We start from the raw sequence: 23,157 nt of genomic DNA on the forward strand, positions 1-23,157 counted from the left end.
GAAGGTTTTGGCCAACATGGTGTAGAGAAAGACAATAAGACACACATGAAAAACAACAGTAGGGATGAGGCTGACAAGAGACAGGTGTATATAGTTACCTGTTTCTATACAACTCTTTATTATTACACTGCGTATGACTAATGACCTATCTGTAAGCTTGGAGTTTTGCAGAACACATAAGAAGCAAAAGTATTAATTTTCCACTTCTCTTTTGAGAGTGCCATTAAACACAGTGATTTGGATGACACTCCTATCTCAAGACGTCCCTAAATCATTAGCTGCAGAAAACAGGTGGATCATTCTTACATGGCTCATTTCTTACAGTCTACCCTAAGCATCCAATATTGGCCACTGCCAGAGACTGCACATCAAGCTGAAATGACCTTTGGTCTAACTCTGCATGGCCAGCTTACGTACTTATGCTATTAAACAATAAATACACATAGGTATGTGACATGGGTAGGGACCACAATTCTTTGTCCGAAGCCACTGTTAAGAGTCCTGATTTTGCCTGCCTCTAATGGATACAGTCCAACAATCTTTGTGTACCCCTTCAGCATGAAACATAAAAAAAACAAGACAATAAAGAGAAATTATTAAAAAAGATTAAAAGGTATTCCAAAGATCTGCTAACTAAACAAATGAGACTCACATTCAAGAAGTTCTGTCCATCTGCATAATGGGCATAACTGACTTTTCTTAGAAGTTACTTAAGCATACATAAAAGTCTATCAGGTTTACTGTAAAGGACCGTGGATTTGCATTCAGCTTATGCAAGGAGACAACTCACGGCTGCTGGAATTAAAAGCAGTGCAGTTTAAATTAAGGTATGATCACATTGTCTAGTAGTGCTTCCTGAATAGGATGCATCAAGAAAATTCTTAAGGCTGAGTTATAATAAAACAATAAGAATTTCAGCGCTCTGCTACAATGAAGATTTTTTTTAAACTATACGCCCATGCTGCACAGGTGACAGCCTATTTTAGGTTAAAGAATAAAAGAAATAAAACTGAGACTAGGAAGATAAATTTCATAATGATCAAACGATAACGTTGCAACTTAAAATTACCCTGTCTTGGTTAGAATCAAAGTGCAACTTAAGTACAAAGTATTCTCCATTAATTTAAATGGACTTTGAATTTCACAACTGTCAAACTCTTTGGCTCAGATACAACTCACCCGACTTTGCATGATTACACTGTAGATGTCCACATCTGTGTTAGAAAGAGACTGTCATTTTCAGAACATGATTTATCTGGCCTATTTTTGTCTCCATTAACACAAGGAGAAGTGTGTCAAGGAAATTCCTATTTCTCTCCACTAACTATAAAGGGAAAGGCAAGATGAATAGCTCAAAGGTACCTGTCTATACTACAGACACATATTTGGACAGATGAAATCCACTCTTAGTCACCTCAAAGATATCCCAAAATGAACAGAAATTCTACCAATATACGACATGCTCAATAGAAAGAGCAAGGGCCTCCTTCTCAATTTTATAGACTTTATTTTTTACTGGAAATTAGGTCTCAGGAAGGAGTGCAATGTAAAGCCCATAATCAACTGTCTGAACACAATTTAAATGTTAAAGTAAATGAACTATAGGATGTATAAGTAGAGGTTGTAATTATACACCTAGTAGTCCATTTAATTTAAGTGACTGACAAGCATTCACTAGAGGATAAAGAAATGCACGAAGCTAATATTTGTATTAATTCACATGTTAATTTTGTGATCTGTGACCCCAGAAAACTTTCAAAACAAAGGGCAGCAACATGCTTTCAAATTACCACAGAAAAAGTAAGTCCACCCCCCACCAATGAAACAATTTTACAGCCAACAGAAGGAACAAAACCACATGGAGGAGATATTTTTTAATTAAGTGCAATATAAAGTGAATAATGGTTACCCATATTCAGTCTGAACAGCTATTATCAAAAGGGCTTCAGCTTTTTAAAGTAAACCATTTAAGAAAGGCTTACTGTTTTAAGCATAGGCTGTTTCCGATTATAAAAGAGAGCTTTTAATTAAGATTAGTAAAGCCTAATTCAAGCTATAATTTGGTTCCTTTAGTTGGTAAATGTCTATTAAAACTGAGCAATTAAGGTTAAATGGGTTGAAGCATTTAAAGCACTCCCCCCTGCTTCAAATAATATAATAGAAAAGAACATGTCAGTGACTAATTCAGACCAGAAGACATGTATTTCCATTAAGTTTTATGCTTCCTTGTTGATCATAAAGTTTACTAAAGAAGAATCCATTGATAAACTATATTTTCAGTGGAACATAATATTGCTCTGTGTTTGAAGTGTTACAGCTTACCGTGTGTAATTTCAGCAACAAAATATAAAACACAAATTCTGTGATGTTATAAATATAGTATAAAGCTTGCTTCTATTATGGCTTTTCTCCCTTAATTTTATATAGTTCAGTAACAAAATTTGTACTAAACTTCCCAGTAGCATATTTCTCCCTTTGGATAGTTTTGTTTGTACTTGACGTAACAGTCTTGGGCACACTGTACCTCTGTACTTCTGATAGGGTAAGGTAGAGTTACACTAAGATTTTTATTACTTATGTAAACAGGCTCTTAAAGCATTCCCACCCCACTCCTATTTTCACAACTTCAACAGTTCTTCTAAGACTGAAATTCTTCATGCTTGGTCTCATCTTTGAGATCAATTTCTTTTAGCAAGTTTAAATAAGTTCGGTTAAGTCAGCCCAAGGCCCGTATGTCTGCACGCACGACGTGCGCTCCACACGCATCCCTGTCCAGCTGTGGCAGACCCATCACCTAGTGGGGCCCTCCTGTAACACCCACACTCACACAGCAAACCTCTCATGTGCATCTGCGGCCTTCAGGACTCCCGCAGCACACATATCTTGACTATATAAAACTGACCGTATGACCAAGATACCAGGCTATCCTTTTCCTTAAACACAAGACCTACAGGATATGCTGTGTGCAAACATAGTCATTTAGGTGGCTTCACAGTTATAAGCACTAGGATTTTCCTCACTGAATGGCAGCATTAACAGAAACATGCTGGTCCTTTCTGAAAGGCATCTCTTTCAGGCCAGCACCCCTCGAGTTCACTCTTGCTAACTCAGGCAACGCATCATGTAATCTTTCTCAGGTTAAGGATTCATATTGTGTTCCCCTACAAAGTATGGGACTTTGTAACGGCTACAGCAACTACCTGTGACCTTCCGTACAGATCATCAAAATACTTGTGTTAAAAACACCTAAAAATTACCACCCAGTATCTTATCATAACATGAATATTAATGGTAATGATTAAAAGCCTTCTAGATTTATGTAGTACAGAAATGTATTCTAGAAACTCTGATCACTTACTTGGATACAGGCTAACATGCAAATTTACAAGTTGGAATTCCTTAGGATATTTAAATACATTATCTGGCCTAAAGAGATAATACTAAAGAAGCATGAAGTTACAAGTGTTACTCCCACCTTACCACTGCTTTTTCCTAAACTTTCTAAAATCCTTTTAGCTTTATATTTCATACCACTGCGTTAATGATATAGGTTTTCTGAATGAATTTTCATGTGGGCTCACACAGGTGATATACATGAAATACATGCATATTTACTTGCTTTGTTGCACAAAGCCCCAATGAAAGCATTCAGAAATGTGCATATGAAACTCTTGTACAACTAAGTAAATTATGCCAATAAGCTATTCTAGAAAATGGTATGCAATTGCTGCTGCTACCCTGAATAGTTTTGTGTGTATTCTGTATTCAGCAAACATGCTAAAGTTTTCTGCATTTTGCTTCATGAGACTGAGATAGTGAACTGATGTTTTTGTATGCTGTTCTCATATTTTCTTCAAGAAAGAAAATACAAAATTTCAAAACAGAAAGAATGAGCAGATCCAAACTGCCAGAGGCATAAAGGAGACAAATCATTTTTATATAGGTCTAGAAGTGACCATTAACATAAAATATAAGTGACAACACTTTGGATTTTATCCATATCACAAAAACCTCTTTTCATAGTCCACCAGAGTGGTTAATCTTACTGTAAACAAGAATTAGAGGGTTTGTTTCCATTGTTAAAGCTTTTCAAAGAACTGTAACATAAAGGTTCTTCTATTCTGGGGCCATAATCTCCCTAGATAAAAAACTTTGCATATAGAAGGGGAGGCATCAGCCACTTTCATTTTCATATAATGAAACAGTTGATAACTAATGAAACAGACAATACGCAACCAAACCATTTTAGTCTTCAGGTCTTTACTTCAGGAAAACAAGCTGGGGTTGTCTATTCCTGCCTCATGCTTGTTTCCTGGCTCACTCTTGAAAGTCAGAACAGTCACAGGTCAGAGTAATTCTGGCAGCCCTCATTCTCATAACTCCTCAGTTATTCCTCACACTGCAGACATCTACACACTCCACTCTGAACAGAGGTGAATTCGCTTTGCTAGGAATTCAAGCCAAGCAAAAGCCACAGGGCTCCACTTGTGCACAGCCAAGCCTGGGATAACAGGCCCTGCCCCCTAGTAGCCAAACAGTTCAAGCTGAGCCTCCCTAGCAAAGCACTCATGTGGCTTTGGGTCACACTGAAACACAGGCGGAGCAAGACTGTCTTTGCTCGGAATAGACCCACATAGACAAATCCACTGTGGGAACCCTTGAGGAAATCCTTTATCAACCAACTAGAAACAAAAGCAATCAGTGTGGACTGCCTGTCTTTCAGGTGTGTAGTACACTGGGACCATTATTAAGGATCAGCTGTACCACTGCACACACAACTCTATGCAGCTGGGTTGGTATAAGAAAAAATTGGGAGGGCAGAGGGGGCACAGAGGTGAAAAGAGACCTTTTGATCATATTCATCTTCAGTCAGGTTGGAATACATCAGAAAAATGGAAATTTCTAAATAAGGTTGGAATTTGGTGCTTTGAAGTTAGATAGAAATACAGGCATTTCTCCAAATCAAGGTTTTTATGGAATGCTTTTCCAATGAAGTTTAGCAAACGGAAGCACAAATAGAATAAAGACACAGCTCTACTCAGTAAAAGACACTGTATCTCTAGAGGTATGAAGGCAGATATTTAAGTCATATATCTAATTCCTCCTACATACCTGCTGCCAAAAATGTAGATATGCATTACCCACACTCCCATTCGACAAAGTAGATACCCACTTACTTTAAGTACTTTTTCACTGTAACAGGGTGACTATTTGCTTGAAAGCTTTGAATGTAGCCTCAGCTTCCAGATAATGAAATCAGAACAAAAGCACTTCAGCACAATTTCCTTCTGACAATAATGAGAACTGGAATGCATCACAGTTACATCCTGCAGTATTTTCAGCAATGATATGTCCAACGAATAACAACTACAGCAACGGTTTCCATTCCCTGGTCTCCAAGGCACAGCAAGAACTCTGCAGCAGACCCCCAGAACAGTAACAGACACCAAATCAATATTAGACATCACTTCCCTATGGGTTTTTTTCAGTTAAAAATGTGATGCTCTGTGAGCATGGTGCCTTGTAAAACATAAGGACTGACAGCGGTTCATGCAGACTGGGGCTTGGAAACAATGATATGCAGAGTTTAGTAATTTCAAACTGCGAGTAAATGCAAATTGGCTTTTATATTCTCTGAGATAAAAGCTCATTCGCTTAATAAATTTATTATAGAAAACAAAGCAATTTGAAGGCCATTTCATCTATTTAGTATTTCTGATTCTGTCAGTGATGGCTGTACTGTAAAATATTATCAGTAACTGTGAAAGCATAGACTTGAATTTGATATGTTATCTATGGGGCAAATGGCACCAAACAAACTGCTCACATGTTAAACACTGGTTCATGTCTGCAAGATGAAGGCCTTACATCAGCTTATTAAATGATACAGGCTCTTTTTTTTTCCTTTTCCTTGATCACTGAAGGAAAAACTGTGATCTTCTACAGCTTTTCTCTAGAGAATGGGCATTGCGGTATTAAAACAAGATAATAACTTCAATTTAATAAAGCACTTAATGGGAATTACTTTAAAGGGTAATGCCTACTTAAGATTAAGCACATGCTCAAGTGCTCTGGTGAATCAAGGCATTTGAACAAAACAACTCTTCAAATTGCAGTGTGAATAGGTTCCTTTTGCAGAGCATCTTATATGTGTAGGAAAGCCTTGCAATTTTAAGGGGGCCTGTCAGACCGCATGTTCACTTTCTTATAACTCTGCCGAACATTTATGCTTGGGCTAGAACCCTTCATGCAAGGCATCTTCTTTAAAGCAAGTCTCTTTTTGAGGGGCTGAAATTTAAAACAAATACATAGACTAAACTAAACAACAACAAAATAGGCCTTTTCCTAAAGTGATCTGATGGCATATGCACAGCTTTATTATGCTTAAAAAGCATCAGCTCCTCACTCACTTGAATAGACTTAGTGCTCTCAGATTTTTGAGCACCTTCTTGTAAGGAGGCAGGAGGTTATCTTTCAGTGGATTTCTGGGGACGGCAAAAGCTGGCCAAGTTATGGCTGAAAATTCAACCAAACAAAAAATAATCTATCACAGTCAAATAAATTCACCAGCTCAGCAGGTACGTGCTGAAATTTAGATAGCTAAAGTTTTCAAAATGTCATCCTTGGTGGATGTTTTTTCAGCCATAGGCAGTAGTTTCACACTACAAGGGCTCCAGAAACTAAGGCAGATTAAGAAACCTACTCACCCTACTCTACCATAACCTTCTCCCTGACATTTATTTCAGCCTCTGTACCACGCAGTTCATTGCCTCTTCAGTTTACAACTGCTTATGGGGCCATGCTGTAATCCTTTGCTTTCCTTTCTCTTTTTTGGGATTATTTTGGTGATATTCTTCACAGTGTAGCCCCGCTACAGTTGCCCTGTACCAAAAAACATGATCAAGCAAACAGGAACTTCCTAAGTCAGTGCATTGTGGAAGTATAGTACTGTTTTTCTGACCAGATTGTATACACATTTTTCCTATAGCTTCCTGCCCTACATCCTCCATTCCAGAGCTACCTGAGGCCAGGCCAAACTTCCTCTCTAATTCCGGCTTTCAGCTATTCTGGTCTAGAATGGGGTTGGGCTAGTACTATGGGTACAGAGGCTGTATGCACCAACTGCTTCATGATACCTATTATCTCTGCAGTGTCCTAATGGCATCAGAGAGAATGCTACATGGCTTGAATGCAAAGGAAACAAAAGTCACATTAGTGGAGTTTATTTGGGCAAGGATTAGAGAAGCAAACTAACGCCACATTCCCCACCTCCCCTCCCATCATTCGACCAAAGGCTCTCTGACCACATTATGCGTCAGTGTATGTTTAGCCACCTAACAAAGGACATGTGTATTTTGGTCACATGATGGAAACACATGCTGACCACCTCCATAATCAGGTGAGATTTGGCAAATGACAGCAAACAGCCACACAAGGATGTCTTTCCAGCCAACCATCTGAGGAAAGAGCCATAGGTCCAAGGGGGTGGGAATAGCCTGGAACAGACTGAGGGGCAAGCAAACTCTGAGCTAGAAAGGGGGGCAGAGAAGAAGGAGAGAAAAGGAAGAAAAAGGTAAAGCTGAGTGCTAGCAGGGGCTGCTTGGCCTTGAAGACAGAACTCAAGGGAGAGGGCCAGTAAGGGGTCCTCAGAGCTTGCAGCTACCAGCTCTCCAGTCCCAGAGAAGTCTTGCTATGGGACACTGACTCCCAGAATAACAATGCTGTAACTTGAATAAGCCACCGAGACAGACACCAAGGGAAGGTTAACAGAGCAAAATGAAAAAGAGGCAGGCAAGAATACACTAAAAGAAGACAAAAGAAAGAGAAGTAAGATTTGCAAAAATGGAAGTAACAGGGTTAAAAGACAGCTGAGCAACAGAGTATTCAAGGCAACATAAAGATGAAGAATGCAAGGAGAGGAGACTACACCATCAGAAAAGGTGATAGGCAGAAGCACAGAAAAGACTACAGAGAAATACAGAAATCAACTGGGCAATGTGTGCCGGATGTATAAAGAATGCAGACAAAAGAAAGTAAAGAGTGTTACCATATTAAACAGTACATTTTATTTATGCTCCTTCATTTTATTATAGTTTTTCTGGCAGATAATTTACACTGTATATTTGGAGGAAAGGAGAAGTTCCTTCTAAATACCAAGTTTACATCACCACAGCAGGCCACCCTGGGTTCTGCAGCTCAGCAACTGTTGAGACTGATGAAATTTTATATATATTTATAAGTTCCCAGAGTACCCATAGGCCATCCAGCAGACAGGGAGCTTTTCAACTATTTAGAGAAGTGTCCTTGGAGAAAAACATATTTTTTCCAAATTGAGAATTACATGTAAGGCTGCTGAAGAATGAGGCCATATTTCTAGTGGCATGGTATTTGTTTATGCAAAATATAGTGATATTTGTTTCCAAGAAGCATTTCTGGAAAAAAAAAAAGTTGGAGCAAATGTTCTTTTTCTAACTAAAAGTGGAAGATTTCCAAATTGGACCACCGGGGGAGCTGTTCACTGAAGCAGCGTTATGGGCTGCCAGAAAGAAGCTCTGAGAGGTAGGACAGGATAGGGAGGAAAGGGTACAGGAGAAAACAAAGGCGTGTGTGATACATGGGTACTGATGGCACTGCGAGCAAACAGACAGGTCCTGCTGTCATGACTAAAGGATATTCTGGTTTTATTGGATAAACTTATGAACATAATCAGAAAAATAAAGCAATCTGCAAGAAAAAAATATTAAGGCTGAATCCTGGCTGAAAATAAAAGCCCCATTCAAGGAACAAAAGAAGCATCAAGGAGAAAAAAAAAGAAGTTATTGTAAGCTGCTAATTCACTTAGGCTGTAATAAAATTCTGTTTTACTACAGAACGCTCTCAGGAGCATTTTCTTGCTTGCTACTTCCTCTCCATCCCCTAACAGATTGCAGTTCCCTGAAGTATTCCCCAAACTGGGAATCTGGGAATCTGGCTTTCAATGGTACACGACAATTAAAAAAGAGCACAGAAAGAGAAGACCTCAATATTGGATGCTGGGAGACACCTTTATCAGCCTAAACCAAAAGTGATACATGAAATTATCTGATCAAATGAGTAGGATTTTCAGAGAGAAGAAAACATAGTTACTGAGCTCCAATCAAAGAAGTCAACTGACATTTTTGCCCCCTTTTTGACAACAGGTAGTGCTTCATCCTTTCTTGAGCGAGTTGCTTTCAGTGAAATTGCTGCGATGGCTCACTCAGAGTAAGGCTATATCCCCTGTGAATAAAGCTAGGAAGATCTGACCCTGAAATGAAAATCGCCACAAAACTGCAGGGAGGCAGACTCTCTTCCTCTGTACTCACATGGCCTGCTGCAGGCCTACAGGACAAAATAGGCATCACAAACTCTTGCAGCAAGTGATCTCATCCAGGCAACACAGCCACTAGGGAAGGGAAACATGAAGTTCAACACAACATTAATGTCTGCCTTCACAACTGCTGGAAAATTGGCATCTGTGGAGGTACTGGGAGAATTTTAACTATGAAACTGGAAAGCACAGCAGCTTCAGTATATGTTATTTGCTGGGACTTCAAGACTGCACAGCCAGTTTGAAAGAAATTAAATCAGACATCAAAGCCTCAAGCACTAAGCTGCGATCAGGTCATGAAAAAGGTTATACAGAAAATAAAAAAACTAGAATAAGGATATGACCCAAGGATGAAACAATATTAAGGAAAAAAGACATTCACCTTCCTGAAGCTTTTGAAAACACAATAGGCAAACAAAGGGTATAGATGTATCTTTTTTTTTCTTTAATTAAACAGAGCGGTTCAGAAAATCCTTTCTTTGCTTTTTTTTTTTTTTTTTAGCTCCTCTGACAGGCATATAGCAAGATATTATTAGTGGGTCTGACCAAGCAAACCTAGTGCCCATATTACATTTTTACAGGTAAGAGCAATAACACTATGGGTGCAGTGATAACATTCAGCCTGAAATTAGTCAATATTTGTAAGATCCTGGAAGACAACCCTTCCTCGAGGGAATGAATTCACCTATTGTAATCAGAAGAACCATCAATCAGGAAGAAGTCACTTAGGTTGACTTGTTCAGTGGCATCCCTGTTGTTCAGCAGAGTGGGACAGACAGACAGACAGCACAAGCCTGAGCCCACTTGAGATATAAAAGCATCAGGATACATAAGCTTCAGAAACCAGAGGATAACCAGTAGTGTTCATTCAGTCTCACATGACTTCATTGATAAAGATGGTCCACTCATGAAAGATTTGGTGAGAGTGGATTGTTGGGACAACATGGGGATCTTAGAAAAAAGGGGATCATTGTTCCATTTAAGACATATCCAGAAGCCCCCATGCTTACTTATCCCTCTAAAGAGGAGGTAGCTTCAGCGCAAAATACTGAACAACGAACTGGGAAATGAGAACTCTGAAGTGTCTGGTGCTGCTTCCAGGTTGACTTGATTTAGAGCAGCTCTGCAACAATATTTGGATTGATTTCTGGAGAGCATGAGAACTACATAGCAGGTATTTGAAAAACTAAAGTAAAATTAAAACCCAATGAGTGAGACCAGCTCCTTAAAAAGTGAAGCTAAATCTGGTAAACAAGATTAATATTGTAGGAAGAATATTAAATTAACCTTGGAGAAACAATTATTATTATTCAGACAAGAGTGATGAGAAGATAAAATGTATGTATTTTTCCAGTTGCTAAGATTTGTTTAGAACCCTTTAAAAAGACCTAACAAACAGGTACAAGAAGAAGCTTGGCCTCACACCCACAAAATTATTGAAGATGATAATGAGTGGTTTATCTATGCCATTTCTGAATCGCTGTAAATTCAATGAGTTATTCATTTTAAACTTTAGTGTATTATCACAAACACCATGAGTAGTTTAAATTTCAGCTTGGGAACATTATTGCACCTGCAGCATGAAGACAAAATTGCCTGTGATACTCCCAAGGGTCCCAAACATTTGTCAAAATAAGAAATATGCTACCATTTGCTTTCCACAAAATTAGAATTCCTAGTTCAGGAAAAGGCTTTTAGTTAACATTTCAGAGATGATCTGTATTGTACTCCATGCTTTTTTGTCTGCAGCAGTAGATTGTGTCTGAGACAAAGTTGGATGTCACAAAACACCAATGAAAATAATAAAATCGAGGTATGTCAACGCAAATATGTTTCCAGGCACTGCTGTGAGTATTTCCATCCACTGTACATTGACAAATGTTAGGAACTATGGCAGTGGTTGTGCGGAGTAGTGCATCAGGTCTGCATGAGGAGAAGCCTTGCCAGATTGCTTTGGTACGCTTTTTCCAGAAGCCTCCTTCAGCCAAGCAGTGCTTAGATGAACACAGGGGTTCAGAAGGTACAATCCACGTGTGCTACCAAGTGGACTTGTGCCTTTGACAGAAGAATATAACCTACCTGGGGCTGAAAATACCTGTGATTGCGGACGGAACAGTCTCTCTTATTGGGTGACTATATCATGTTTAAATCCAGTGAGGCCATATCACTGAGGAAATCAAGAATAACAGTCTCCTTTGCAGATTACCATGACTATCTGCCTGCTTACCTTACTTGCACCAGAAAAGGGAATATAAATGCATTAACATATAGTTACATCACTAAAACGGCATAGGCTTACCCAGCAATCAGTCAGGCAGAACTGCTGCTGAGAGTCTGTGTTTTTAGACACCTACTCTGCTAGTACAAATTTCCAATATGAGCAGAAACCTGAAAATCATCCTCTCAGGACAGACTCTGCCAAGATACTTTGCCATGGTATATGTATGTTGTCCTCAGCAAGAAACCCATCAGCAATATTATCAAGCTTCACAAGAGAACAAAATTTACAGCTCAAAGGTTATATATAGTGAGTGCCTGTGCCATTAAAACTACTATCCATAGCATTTCTCTTCTGTGCAAGGAGTTTAAGAGGCATGACAACAACTGTCAGACTAGTTATAAAAGGAACCGAAGAACATCTATGAAAATACTATGGAAGATGATAGAAAAAACGGATCAAGCAGGAAATCTTGCTGAATACTGAAAATCTCAAAGCAGAGATTTGCAACCCAGAAGCACTAGGTTCCAGTGAACATTTTTTCAGGAAAAAAACATATCCACCCAGTCATGTCCTCTACATACTGTACAGAGAGGGTCCTATATGTAAGATACCATCCAAAAGAAAAAGAAACAATTAGAGCAAGTCACTGGAATCACACTCACACTGGGAATAAACAGTAGGCTGGGAGAAAAACTGTTTAAAATAGAAGATAAAGTTGACAGACTAACTGGATATGAAATGGACACAGATTAACATCAGCCAGCAATTATACAGAGTTTTGTAATCATCATTGGCATGAGGGTCTGGAATAGCCTTAATCCGGGAGTATGGGCAAAAGGATTAACCAGGTTTAAGAGCTAAACCCTTTCATAAACTCATCAACGACAGGGAATCCTGCAAAAGTACAAGTGTGGCACTGGGGACAGAGGAGGTCCTCTCATGGCCTAGGCAACTCCAGGACTCAGAATCTTTTTGCACCTTCTGGATTTCCCATTGCCTTGACATAATTTTCCAGCTGACAATTTCACTGAGACACCAACCTAAGGAGGAAGCCTGAGACCAAAAGTTAAAGAAGAGAAGAGAAGACCAAAAACCCATTTGATGAGAAGGAGCTTGCTTGCAGCTGAATACAGGCCAGTGTTTGAGATACTGACTAAAATCACAACACGGAAGATCTCCTAGGTAATACAAAGTCTGTCAGGGCCAGGGAAACTGAATCAGCTATCAGTTAAGAGTCAGAGGTTGTATATGGAGAAAAAAAACAATTAGAAGCAAACTTTTTTTTTAAGATTACTTGAGCCGGACACACTATTCCGTCATATAGAAACACTGGTTAGAGAACTTGTGGTCAAGTTCTCAAGGACATTGTCATTTTGCATGATATGAGGAAATATCACCATGGCATTCATAACAACTACTGGGGTTGAGCTGCTACACGTCTGGAATTTTATGATCGTTCTGTTCTCTGGAAAGCAAAAATCACAACATAAAGCACGTGTTCACTGCCATCTTATATTTTCAGAAGAGGATGAGTTAAGCCCACAACAGATTTGAGACCATCTTTGGGTACTAGTAGTGCTGAGCCCATGGCTTGACAACAGCATAGCAGACAGCTCGTTGAAAAGAAAAGGTAAACTGAAATCTACAGGGGCAAGCAGGAGCCAGGACATGACGAGTATCTCTTCTGTCTGGAGAAACAACTAAGCTCTATGGAAAGACATAGGTCAGCAGGTGCAGGCAACCAAGAAAAAAAGAAAAGAATCTGGAGACTGAGAAATCATCCCCAGTCCTCAGAAACCCTGGAAACAACCTAGTCCAAAAGACATTTTGGGGAGAAAAGGAAAGTTCAGTAACAAATTCCCTGCTAAGAGAATTTAAAAGATTGTCAAGAAAAAAATCATTTCAAGGTAATTGCTGTTAGAGCGCTCTGCATCTCCTTAAAGGCCTGTTTCTGGTGTATTTCTCCCCACCCTTCAGGTCAGAGAGTAGCAACATATGCACAAAATCCTGCCCAAGTGGCTGGGCTCCCTATTTCTTGTGAGAAAAGAGGCATGTATGAGCCTCAAAGATCTCACTTTTTAAACTATTCATTATCTTTGAATTAAAAAGTATTAATAAATACACAAGCATATACAAAGTACATACATTCTGAACATATTCCTACAATCTCTGTTCCATTGCTATTATAAAACTTAAAAATTATCCAAAACATGTTAATTCCCATACTCTATCCCTTTCTCCAAAAATGCATTTTATGTGAATGAAAGCAGTATTTAAGACTGATCTTTAAAGTAAATTCACATGTACAGTGGAATCTCTCTAAATTAATTTTAATATCTCAGTATATTTTAACATTTTAGTGAACCCCCAGTTTACGGTAAATCTGATGACACAGTGTCATTTCTTTCAGCTCTCTGCTGCATATAAATTGGAATCCTGGTAATCCTTGTTTGTTTACTGAACCTGGCTCTATACAAGAGCCCGCACTATAAGGGAGTTAGCTACACTATAATGAATGTTCTTCAGACATGAAGCAAAATAGATAGTTTGCTATGAACACCAGCAAGAAGTCAGTTAAGGAGGCACATTTTCTTTACAAAAGACATTCTTTTCTCACACATAACTAGTTTCAGTGATGAAAAAGCTATTTAAAAGCTTAGTTATAAAGAACCAAAATAATTTAATAACCCAGCTTTGGTTTTGGTGCAATGAAAATTGTATGGTGTATTTCATTTTTGTTATTACAAGCTCAGCCACTTCTATCTTAAAACATAATTTTTAAAAGACTAATTACTGGTGTCGTCTTGTGACAGAATATTAAATACCGATCAATACTGCCATTCTGTTCATTTCTGTAGGTTTTGAATACTTGACATCACGATGCAAAATAAACCTACTTTATGTGAATAACAAACTTGAGGCAGATCTTAGGTCTGCCACTGACTTGTGTGACCCAGCCTTTACCTCTATGGATTTAAGTTTACTCACTCATAAAAAGGACATGATGATATTTGCCTGCCACTGGAGTTACATTACTTCAGTAACAAAGTTGTAAAGTACTTTGGGACCAAAATAAGAGGTACTATGTAGGTATTCTAAAATAAGCTCCAGAAGGGAAACAATCCATATTTCAAGCTTTCTGCTCATCTCAAAATTGGCTAATAATCATGAACTTAAGATGCATACAAAGTGATGCAAAATCTTGTAAATTATCAGTATAACATCATAAGAAAATTTATATTTCATGGTTTAGAACCTGGTTTAGACACCTCACATTCATTTACCTGACTACAATTTAATAATTTAACTTCCAGGCGGAACATGTTGCAGTCTGCCCTACCTTACTCTACTTATCAAGTTTGTCATATGCTAAATACCATCAGATACTGGAGTTCAACATAAGCCACAGAAATTCCATGATTGTGTACATCATTCTGCAGGGAAATCTGAATTCTGCTACTCACAGAGCTCTCTTATTCACCGAGCCAAGGTAAGTCAGGCGAAGAGAAACGTATATTAAACAAGCATGAATATCGGCCAGGTCTACCATTAAACAGGTCTACATAAAACCATCTCAACATCTAAAATACGAGTAGTTAAAGCTTAAGAAAACTTTTGGTGTGGAAAACCAATATAGAAACAAGTACCAATTCTGAGAATGCTGCAACCTCTATAGCTGTGGCCTTGAGTACATTTTCTCTGTGCACAGAGCTGCTTGCCTGGAAGGGATAAATAGGGGAGGAAAGTGATGCTGAATGATTATTCTGTCAGTTTGCAAGAAAGAAAATCTGGCTTCCAAATGGACAGCAGTTCAGAGACACTGGAGTACCGAAAGGTGGACAGTAAGAATTTATCTCTGTCAATTTAAGCCCAAGACAGAAAAATATGACAACCACAAAAATGCTTTATGAGGGCACTTGAACAAACACTTTGGAAGTCCATGGAGAATAATATGTGGTTTCAAATTTTTGTAGACTTCAGCAAAGTCATTTCTAGGTCTTTAATCTTTTTAATGGACTGGCCGTATACATTTTGAAAAAATTTCAGTCTGCAGTAGAAAAAAAGACTTGGAAGGAAAATATAAATAGCTGCTAAGCATCTACAAGTGGAAATAACAATAATCTTGCATCCTTTATTTAAACGCATTCTGCTGTGATTACAATGTTAGCTCTTGTCATCAGAGAACAATCTCTCTGTTGAAGTTCAAGAGACAAAACATACTTCATAAAATCTGAAATACGAGTGTACACAGTGCACAATAAAACCTGCTAGATCTTTTTCAGTTGAATGCATTGGTTTAAAGACATACAGAAGTAAACCAACTTTTTAAAGTCTGGTAAGTACAATAATCTGACAGTGGTTTTTTTTTTGTTTGTTTTTTTTTAATAAGTGTTCCACAGACTCAAAAATACATGGTGATTTGGCACTTGCCTAATGTCAAGGGGAATGGCACTCTGATGTTCTGGTCAAGTTGATGTGGAAAAATTCCTACTGACTTGGCCCTGGGGTGTGTGTGTGTATGTGTGAGTGTGAGTGTGCGCGTGTGTGAAGGTGCTTGGGAGGGTGAGGGCAGTAACCTACTAGCCAGGTGGGAGGTGCAAGTTTCCCTGTGCCTCAGAGGGACCCGGCAGAGCGAGCGGAGTAGCCCGCGGCGCCGGGCCGGGCCAAGGGGGTCCCAGGCGGGCGCGGCTGTGGCGGAGGGAGGGAGGCGCCCGCCGCTCCGCTCCGCGCCCCCGCCCGGCCCGGCTGCGGCTCCCGGCGGCGGCCGCAGGCCGGCCCCGCCGCGCGGCCTCGCCGCCGCCCGCGGCCCGGGAAGGGATGGGAGAGGAGGGCACCCGAGGAGCGGCAGATCGCCCCGGCGCGGCGTTCGCCCCCGCTCGCTGCCGGGGGGAGCGGGGAGACTCGGCGGGGCGGGCCCCGCCTGCTCCTCGATGCTCTCGGAGCCCCTGCACCGGCCGGGAGAAGCCGGTGTTAAACCCAGCTAGCTTCGGTGGGGGACAACCCCTCCCCCCTTTTTATATTTAAAAGTAGGCTGGAGGACACCATGTTTGTGATGCCGGACAATTAGCAAAAGCAGCAGGGGATGCTTGCCAATAAACACCGAGATTTGAGGTTAAGCAGCTGTAAATCTGCATTAATCGTTTCAGGAATTCAGCTATTTACGAAAGCTTTTAAAGAGCAAACAAATAAGAGAAGGGAGGGGAGGAGAGATAGGAGAGGAGCCCGGCTGCCCTTACCTTCACATTGTTTCCCTTCGCCTTTATAACCCGGTTTGCAGATGCATTTGTAGGATTTCGGTGTGTTTTGGCAAATCGCATCGATGTGACAGTCATCTGTAGCTTCTGCGCACTCGTCAACATCTGGAATCACAGAATGAACCCCAGGGGAGAGAGAAAAGAAGGGAGACCTGAGACATGGAAAAGCTTCAAGCTCCCTTTGAAGAAGCTGCTGGCTTGTCTACCTTCTGAGTGTCATCCTGGACGTGGGGACATCCAAGGTTAAATAATTAAACAGAACAACGCGCTACAGTCTCCTTAAGCCATTCATAAATCCTGCTTTCCCTCCACAAAGCTAGACGAGCTCAGACCCACGTTTCTGCATTGGAAAATCATTACACATTAGAAATTAGTGTCTGCTGTATAGGTTTAGCGCTGGAGATCCACATTCATTTGTTAGTTAAAACATGAGAGCGTTTAAATGACCCAGAAGAGGAGAACATTTGCATGTTTCTAGCAAAGACATCTTCCTAATTTAGAAAGATAGACACTAGTTTAAACAAACTCTGCTGGCAGGGGAATGAGAAAAAGAAATATTTGAACAGGAAAACCACATTAATCCTTTTTTATTAAGAGGCAAAAAAATAAATAAATAGAGGACCATATGAAACTCGATAAGTTAGCGGGGAGAAAAGCAACCTGCAACAACATCATCTACATAGACTAAAATTCATTCAGAACGAAAAGGTCCTAGCAGTCTTCCCGGCCACTGCTCATTAGAGTGCTTTACTGATGTGCCGGACGCTGAAAGGGGGAGCCCCGACGGCTTTTCTTGTTTTCCGGGTAGGAAACCCTTATAAACATTTCAGTGATGGGCATTCGTTTTCTCCCCCGGACCGAAAGAGGATGGGGGAGGGAGGAGAAGATGAGAGCAAGTCGAGATTTGGTAGTCGTGGGAATGTTAATGAAGTGAACATGGAAAGAAAAGCTCCGACCTATTCACGGATAGGGTGTGCTGTTAACATGGGAACATTTAAAGTCCTGCCTAACCTTCCCCTCGCCCCCCCTCATCTGCCGTCGCGCCCTACGGGCTGCGGCAGGGACGCGGCGCGGGGGAGGGCGATGCTGCTGCCGCCGGAGCTCGGCAGTGCACGGGGACACCGGCCGCCGGGCCGGGCCGGGCCGCCTGCGGCTGCCGGCCGCCGTGTCCCTAATACCTTTTAAATGGTTTTCCTCACCCTTTCATGAGACAAGCATATCTAGGGCTCCCGGGTGCAGGGAGCACGCAAGGGGAGCTCTCTGCCCGGGAGAGGTGGGTTACCAGTCGGGAACAGCTAACAGAGCTGCACAGAGTACGGCTTCCCGTTTATTTTTATAAAGTATCAAGGAGAGAGGGGTGCTGCGGAGGGAGGAGGGCCATCCAGCGAAAGACATGTGCAGTTGGTTTCATGCCAATTAGATTAACAGATCCTCAAAAAAAGGTGCAGTAAAGTGAAAACAGTTTTATTGTTAGCTTGAAATCCTAACGCTAATTGTTTCAGAAGTGCTCACTCAGCCATCTCCAGTGATAAAACAAGGATCCTTCAAAGTCACCGGGGACAGGAGGGGGCTATTTAGAGAGGGGAATAATCAGATATTCTGGGAAGGCACACAGCAGACAACTTTGCTGAGAGGTGCAGACCGGGACAGCCCCGCGGGTGCACCTTCGGACTCCTAGCAAGAGAACTGCATGGACTCGTTAGTATTATTATTTTTTTTGTTTTAAGAAAGAGGGGAAAAGTTTTCCCCTCCCAAACGCTGAGCGTTGTGTCTTCTCGAGAAACGCACTGCTGCTGTAATCTGTTTCCTTCTTTCTCGTCCATTCGTTTGTTTTAGCCGCCGAGACGGTTCAGATCTAGCTGTGATTTACGTGAATTCGCTTAGGGGGTCCGAGAGTGTTGCTCAGATCAGACACAGATTCAGTCAAGCATAAAAAGAAAAAGAAGAAGATTTTTTTAAAGCGCTTCGGTTCATACTTTTGACTCATTAAACCGGCACCCATCTCCCATCAAGATCAGCAAAAGTGACAGCTGGACTCTTTATAATGCCGTCAAAAATTCAAACTGCATTGAGCCAAGGGGGACATTTCACAGCAACCAGAGGATGCCTGGGAGTCAGGCGTGAATGCCAATGAGTCAAATGAAAAGGCAAAACCAAATATGAGCCCTCGTTCTGCTCCACATCCCACGTTGCATTTCTTGGACTTTAAGAACTTCTACACCGACTTCGTTCATTTTGTTGCATTTAAACTCTATCTGGGGAGAAGGGATTTTTCCTTCCCCCACCCCCTCTTACACTTCACCTTAAAAGATTTCTTCTAGCACAGCTTCAGAGACTGCACACACATCTTTAAGAAATTACTTTTGGCTTACAACATTCCTAAGCAGAGGTGCTTTTTTTTTTTTTAACATCAGAGCAAAGACTTAATATCATTACTGCTACTGAACAGACACGAGCGAGGCTATGAAGAAATACCGGGTCTTTGGGTTAATGCGCAGACAGGGAAAGCCTGAGAAGATGTAACAGCCAACATTTCTTCCGGGGAGTCTCCAGCATCCAGCACAGATTTATCTCCCAGGCACTTAAGGAAAGTAACTTTTTCTCCACCCACCCCCCCGCCCCGTCCCCTGGCTCTAGCAGTTAAACACACGAGAAAACGCCTCCCAACCACAACTTCCAGCACCCCCCGCCACACTAGCAGCAAGACGTGACACTCCCCCCCCCCACCCCCCCCAACACCTTAAATGAGGGAGAGGCGGGCGGACAAGCACGGTCCCGCCGAGACTCCGCGCAACCCGAGCCCGCGAGCAGGCGGAACCGCGGCGAAGCCCCCTCTTACCTGCGCCCCCGCTGCCTCCCGCAAACCTGCCGGCCCAGACGAGAGCGAAAAGCAAACAGCAGCGCCGCGAAAAGCAAACAGTGCCCATGATAATGATGGGGTCCCCGGCCCCGGGTGCCTGTCTGCAATAAGGGACGCGCTCGGGGCCGGCCGCGCGGAGCCGCCAGCGCTGACGCCCTGACAGCGCCCCGCTGATTCGCCGCGGCTCCCGCGGCGGGGGCGGTGCCGGCCGCCGGGGCGGGCCGGGCCGCCCCCACCGCCCCTCGGCCTGCCCCCGCCCCGCCGGCCGGCCCCCGCGCCCCCGCCGCCGCCGCCGAGGAGGGGAGGCGGGGGGCGACGGCGGGGCGGTTGGGCTCTTCCCCGCTCGGCGGAGGTGTTTGTTACTGAGGCGCGCTGTAGCGGTGCGAAGTCTTCGCCCCTCGCCCGCACACACACACACACACACACACACACACGTCCCCTTCTCCCTACCGCTCGCGTCTCCCGGCAGGTAGGAAGCCTGGGAAGAGCCGTTGGGGCCGTTGACCGGCCGTTTTGCTTCCTGAAGCTGTGCGAGCGGGGACCGTTGCTCCCCTCAGGGGCCGGGCGCGCGGGGCGACCGTTAGGCCCGCGGCGGGGCGACTGTTACCCCTCCCCCACGCACCCCGCGCGCGCCCGGGGCTGCTGCCGGCTCTCGGGGGGGCCCCCCCCTCCCCCCCTCTCTCCCCCTCTCTCCCCTCTCCCCCCCGCCAGCTGCTGTGGGGCGCAGCCCCGTGCCCCTCGCGGGTTGCCGCGGGGAAGCGGCTCCTGTCGACCCGCGGGCTTTGAAGACAGACGGTCCGGCGAACCCAGCCGCCAATCTCCTTGACAACCGCTAAGGGGGATTTCCCCCCCCCCCCCCCCCGGGCTCAGACTAAAAGAAAACTCCCACCCCCGTCCCCTTTGCCTTCCCTTTAGCCTCGTCTAACTCCTGGCGCTGCCTTTTCCACTTGCCTCGGGTCATTACCATTAATACCAGCCACCAGCTTTCCATAACGTTTTAAGGGATTTCCAGGGCTTTGCCACAGAAAGCGAGAAGGGCTCAGGTGCCTTCCCCTGGCCCTCTTGAGCCCTGCCACACGGGCAGATGCCATTGCTTTTCCAAACGCGCAGGTGACCCCAGGCTCTGTGGGGCCCGGCCCGGCCTGCCTGCCTCAGCGCCCGTGTCCCCTCATGGGGCTCCGGGCACAGACAAGAAGCTTCCCCCAAATACTGAGAGACGCTAACTGACAGGGCCAATACATTGGCTTGGATCATGAGCTTCATTGTCACCAGTGCCTGGAATGAGACATCTTTCCACTTAAACTCCAGCACAAGAAATTTGCCTCTGAAAGGGCAAATGTGAACCTGAAATCTTGCAGATTGATGCTCTTTAAAGGACTGAAAGAGTCTGCAGACATCCCCTTGCTGACTTTGCACTCCTCTTCATTTTATACCTTTGTTTCTTTCATTGAGCCTGCCTTAGTGAACTACTTTGCTACTCTGGGGTTCTCTATTTTTAACTCCTTGTAATCCCCCAGCTAGAGTCCCCCCATTACTTGTAACCTCCTCTTGTCACCTGGATAATAATAAACTTTGTGATAACTTTAGATGCCTCTTTTTTTCAGGTTCCTTCCAAGTATATGCATGTTTCAGTACAACACGCTTGCCCAGAGTGCAGCATCATTAAGCATCTTAAAGCCGTAAGATATTGGAGGGAAATGAAAGAAGCATTGCTCAGCCCGAGTTCTTCATTAGTCAAATTATCCACCACTTCTTCCTCCATAAAACTCTGAAATTGTGAAATAATTAGCGCATGGCGTAAAAGCTGTTTGCTTTCTGAATGTTTACATCTCTGCTTTGGGCATTCCCATCCTTAATCCTGTAGGGCTGGGGCAGTGGTATTATTATTTTAATTCCACTCCCTTATTTTTGTGTTAATACACCGAGGTGCAGTTGAGAATTCCATGCTCAAGTCTTTCCCATGGATACACAGAGTATTTCTTCCATGTAGGTCCCCAGAGGGATTACCTGGTACCTTAGAGCTCCACCTAGTGAGTTTTATGGCATGCTGTAGCAGAATTACATTCATCCCGTTAGTAATTATATGTGCTGATACAGTAAGCTTTAACTCTTTAACACCAGATTCTGAGCCTCCTAAAAAGACCTCTTATTTTCAAAGACATCGTAAGTATGAGTTTTGCCTAGGTGGAAAATAAGGCTATTTAAAATGCTAAGCTTCCTTTATTAATAGTCTTGCTTTTTTATGTTCTGTGATTGGCCTTATCATTCCATTTCATGAAATCACACTACTTAATTGGGATAAATTGTGCAAAAAATGTACTTTCCATGAGGACTTCATTAGAAATGTATCTAAACCTGAACTACCGCAACTTTTTTTTAAAGTTACAGGGTAATAAAAAGGTTTGCTAAACAAAATAATCCAAATGCTGTGGTGACTTGCTCTATAGCATGTATCAAAAGTATTGTGTTGAGTGCACAGGTTAAGTTACTCTTACCAAAGTCACTGCACTAGTTTCTTCCCTGATTCTGTACATTTACAATCTGTACAGTACTAACACTGCCTGTACGGCACTTAGGAAAGGGAGTCACAATGATCCAAATGTCAAACCAGTCAGTCCTATGTACCCTTGTATATTCTGAGAGGGGCACGCAATCGAGAACAAAGGATCCTTTATATTGGGTGCCTATCTTCTAGCAAACTTGTTTTTAAACTGAAATCCTGACTAACAGAATCCATGAGGAAATACAATGTTACAGTGTTTATCAGAAGAGGGTCTGAATCTGAAATGGGGATCATCACATAGAATAAGGACTATGATCTACAGTGCAAGGCTGAGCATTTCATAGAATCACAGAATGGTCAAGGTTGGAAGGGACGTCTGGAAATCATCTAGTCCAACCCCCTTGCTCAAGCAGGGTGACCTGCAGCACGTTGCCCAGGATTGTGTCCAGATGGCTTTTGAATATCTCCATGGAAGGAGACTCTGCAACCCTTTCCAGGAGGATCTTTCTAGCAGTTTTCCCTGCTAAAGACCGTATCTTAGACAGGGGATTCTTGTAGACTGCCACCTTTTCCATTTGCAATTATGCTTCTGTGCTCGTTCATAATCACATATCATCCCTGTGTTGGCTGTATAGATGCTTCTATGGCAAATTTAATGTTGGAAGTAAGGACTGTGTAGCTTCTTCTATCAAGGAAGCTAAGAGAAGCCAGTCTCATATGACTATAGATCTGTTCTATATTACTTGTATCAGCAGGAACTATCTGAATCAAAGGGAGACCCTTAGCCTGAGAACCACTGCCATTGCTTAAAGCTCTCCACCACTGCCCCTGAGCTCTGCCTGAAAAACCTTGAGCAGTCAGCAGCAACAGTTTGTGTGTTAATGGATTACACAAGATACTAACATTCTTCCACACCAACTTCTTTAAAGCTTTTCAGGACTATTCCATTCAAAAAACGAGAAGAGGTTT

General features: G+C 42.5%; 1 protein-coding gene across 4 annotated transcripts in view; it reads right to left on the bottom strand.

The window, feature by feature from the left end:
* Positions 1-19,853, bottom strand: part of SCUBE1 (signal peptide, CUB domain and EGF like domain containing 1) — a 220,679-nt gene extending 200,826 nt beyond the window's left edge. For 2 of the 4 annotated variants that reach the window (XM_026114052.2, XM_026114051.2), the window contains exons 1-2: positions 19,665-19,853; positions 16,808-16,930 (exon numbers count right to left, since the gene is read on the bottom strand). In XM_026114052.2, coding sequence (XP_025969837.1) covers positions 16,808-16,930; positions 19,665-19,752 — 211 coding nt within the window. In that variant the 5' untranslated portion in view covers positions 19,753-19,853. The remainder of the gene's footprint in view (positions 1-16,807; positions 16,931-19,664) is intronic. The other 2 variants (XM_026114056.2, XM_026114055.2) reach the window with 1 other exon arrangement.
* Between the last annotated feature and the right edge of the window lie 3,304 nt (positions 19,854-23,157).

This window comes from Dromaius novaehollandiae, chromosome 1, assembly GCF_036370855.1.
Source record: "Dromaius novaehollandiae isolate bDroNov1 chromosome 1, bDroNov1.hap1, whole genome shotgun sequence".
In the NCBI taxonomy this organism is placed as follows: Eukaryota; Metazoa; Chordata; class Aves; order Casuariiformes; family Dromaiidae; genus Dromaius; species Dromaius novaehollandiae.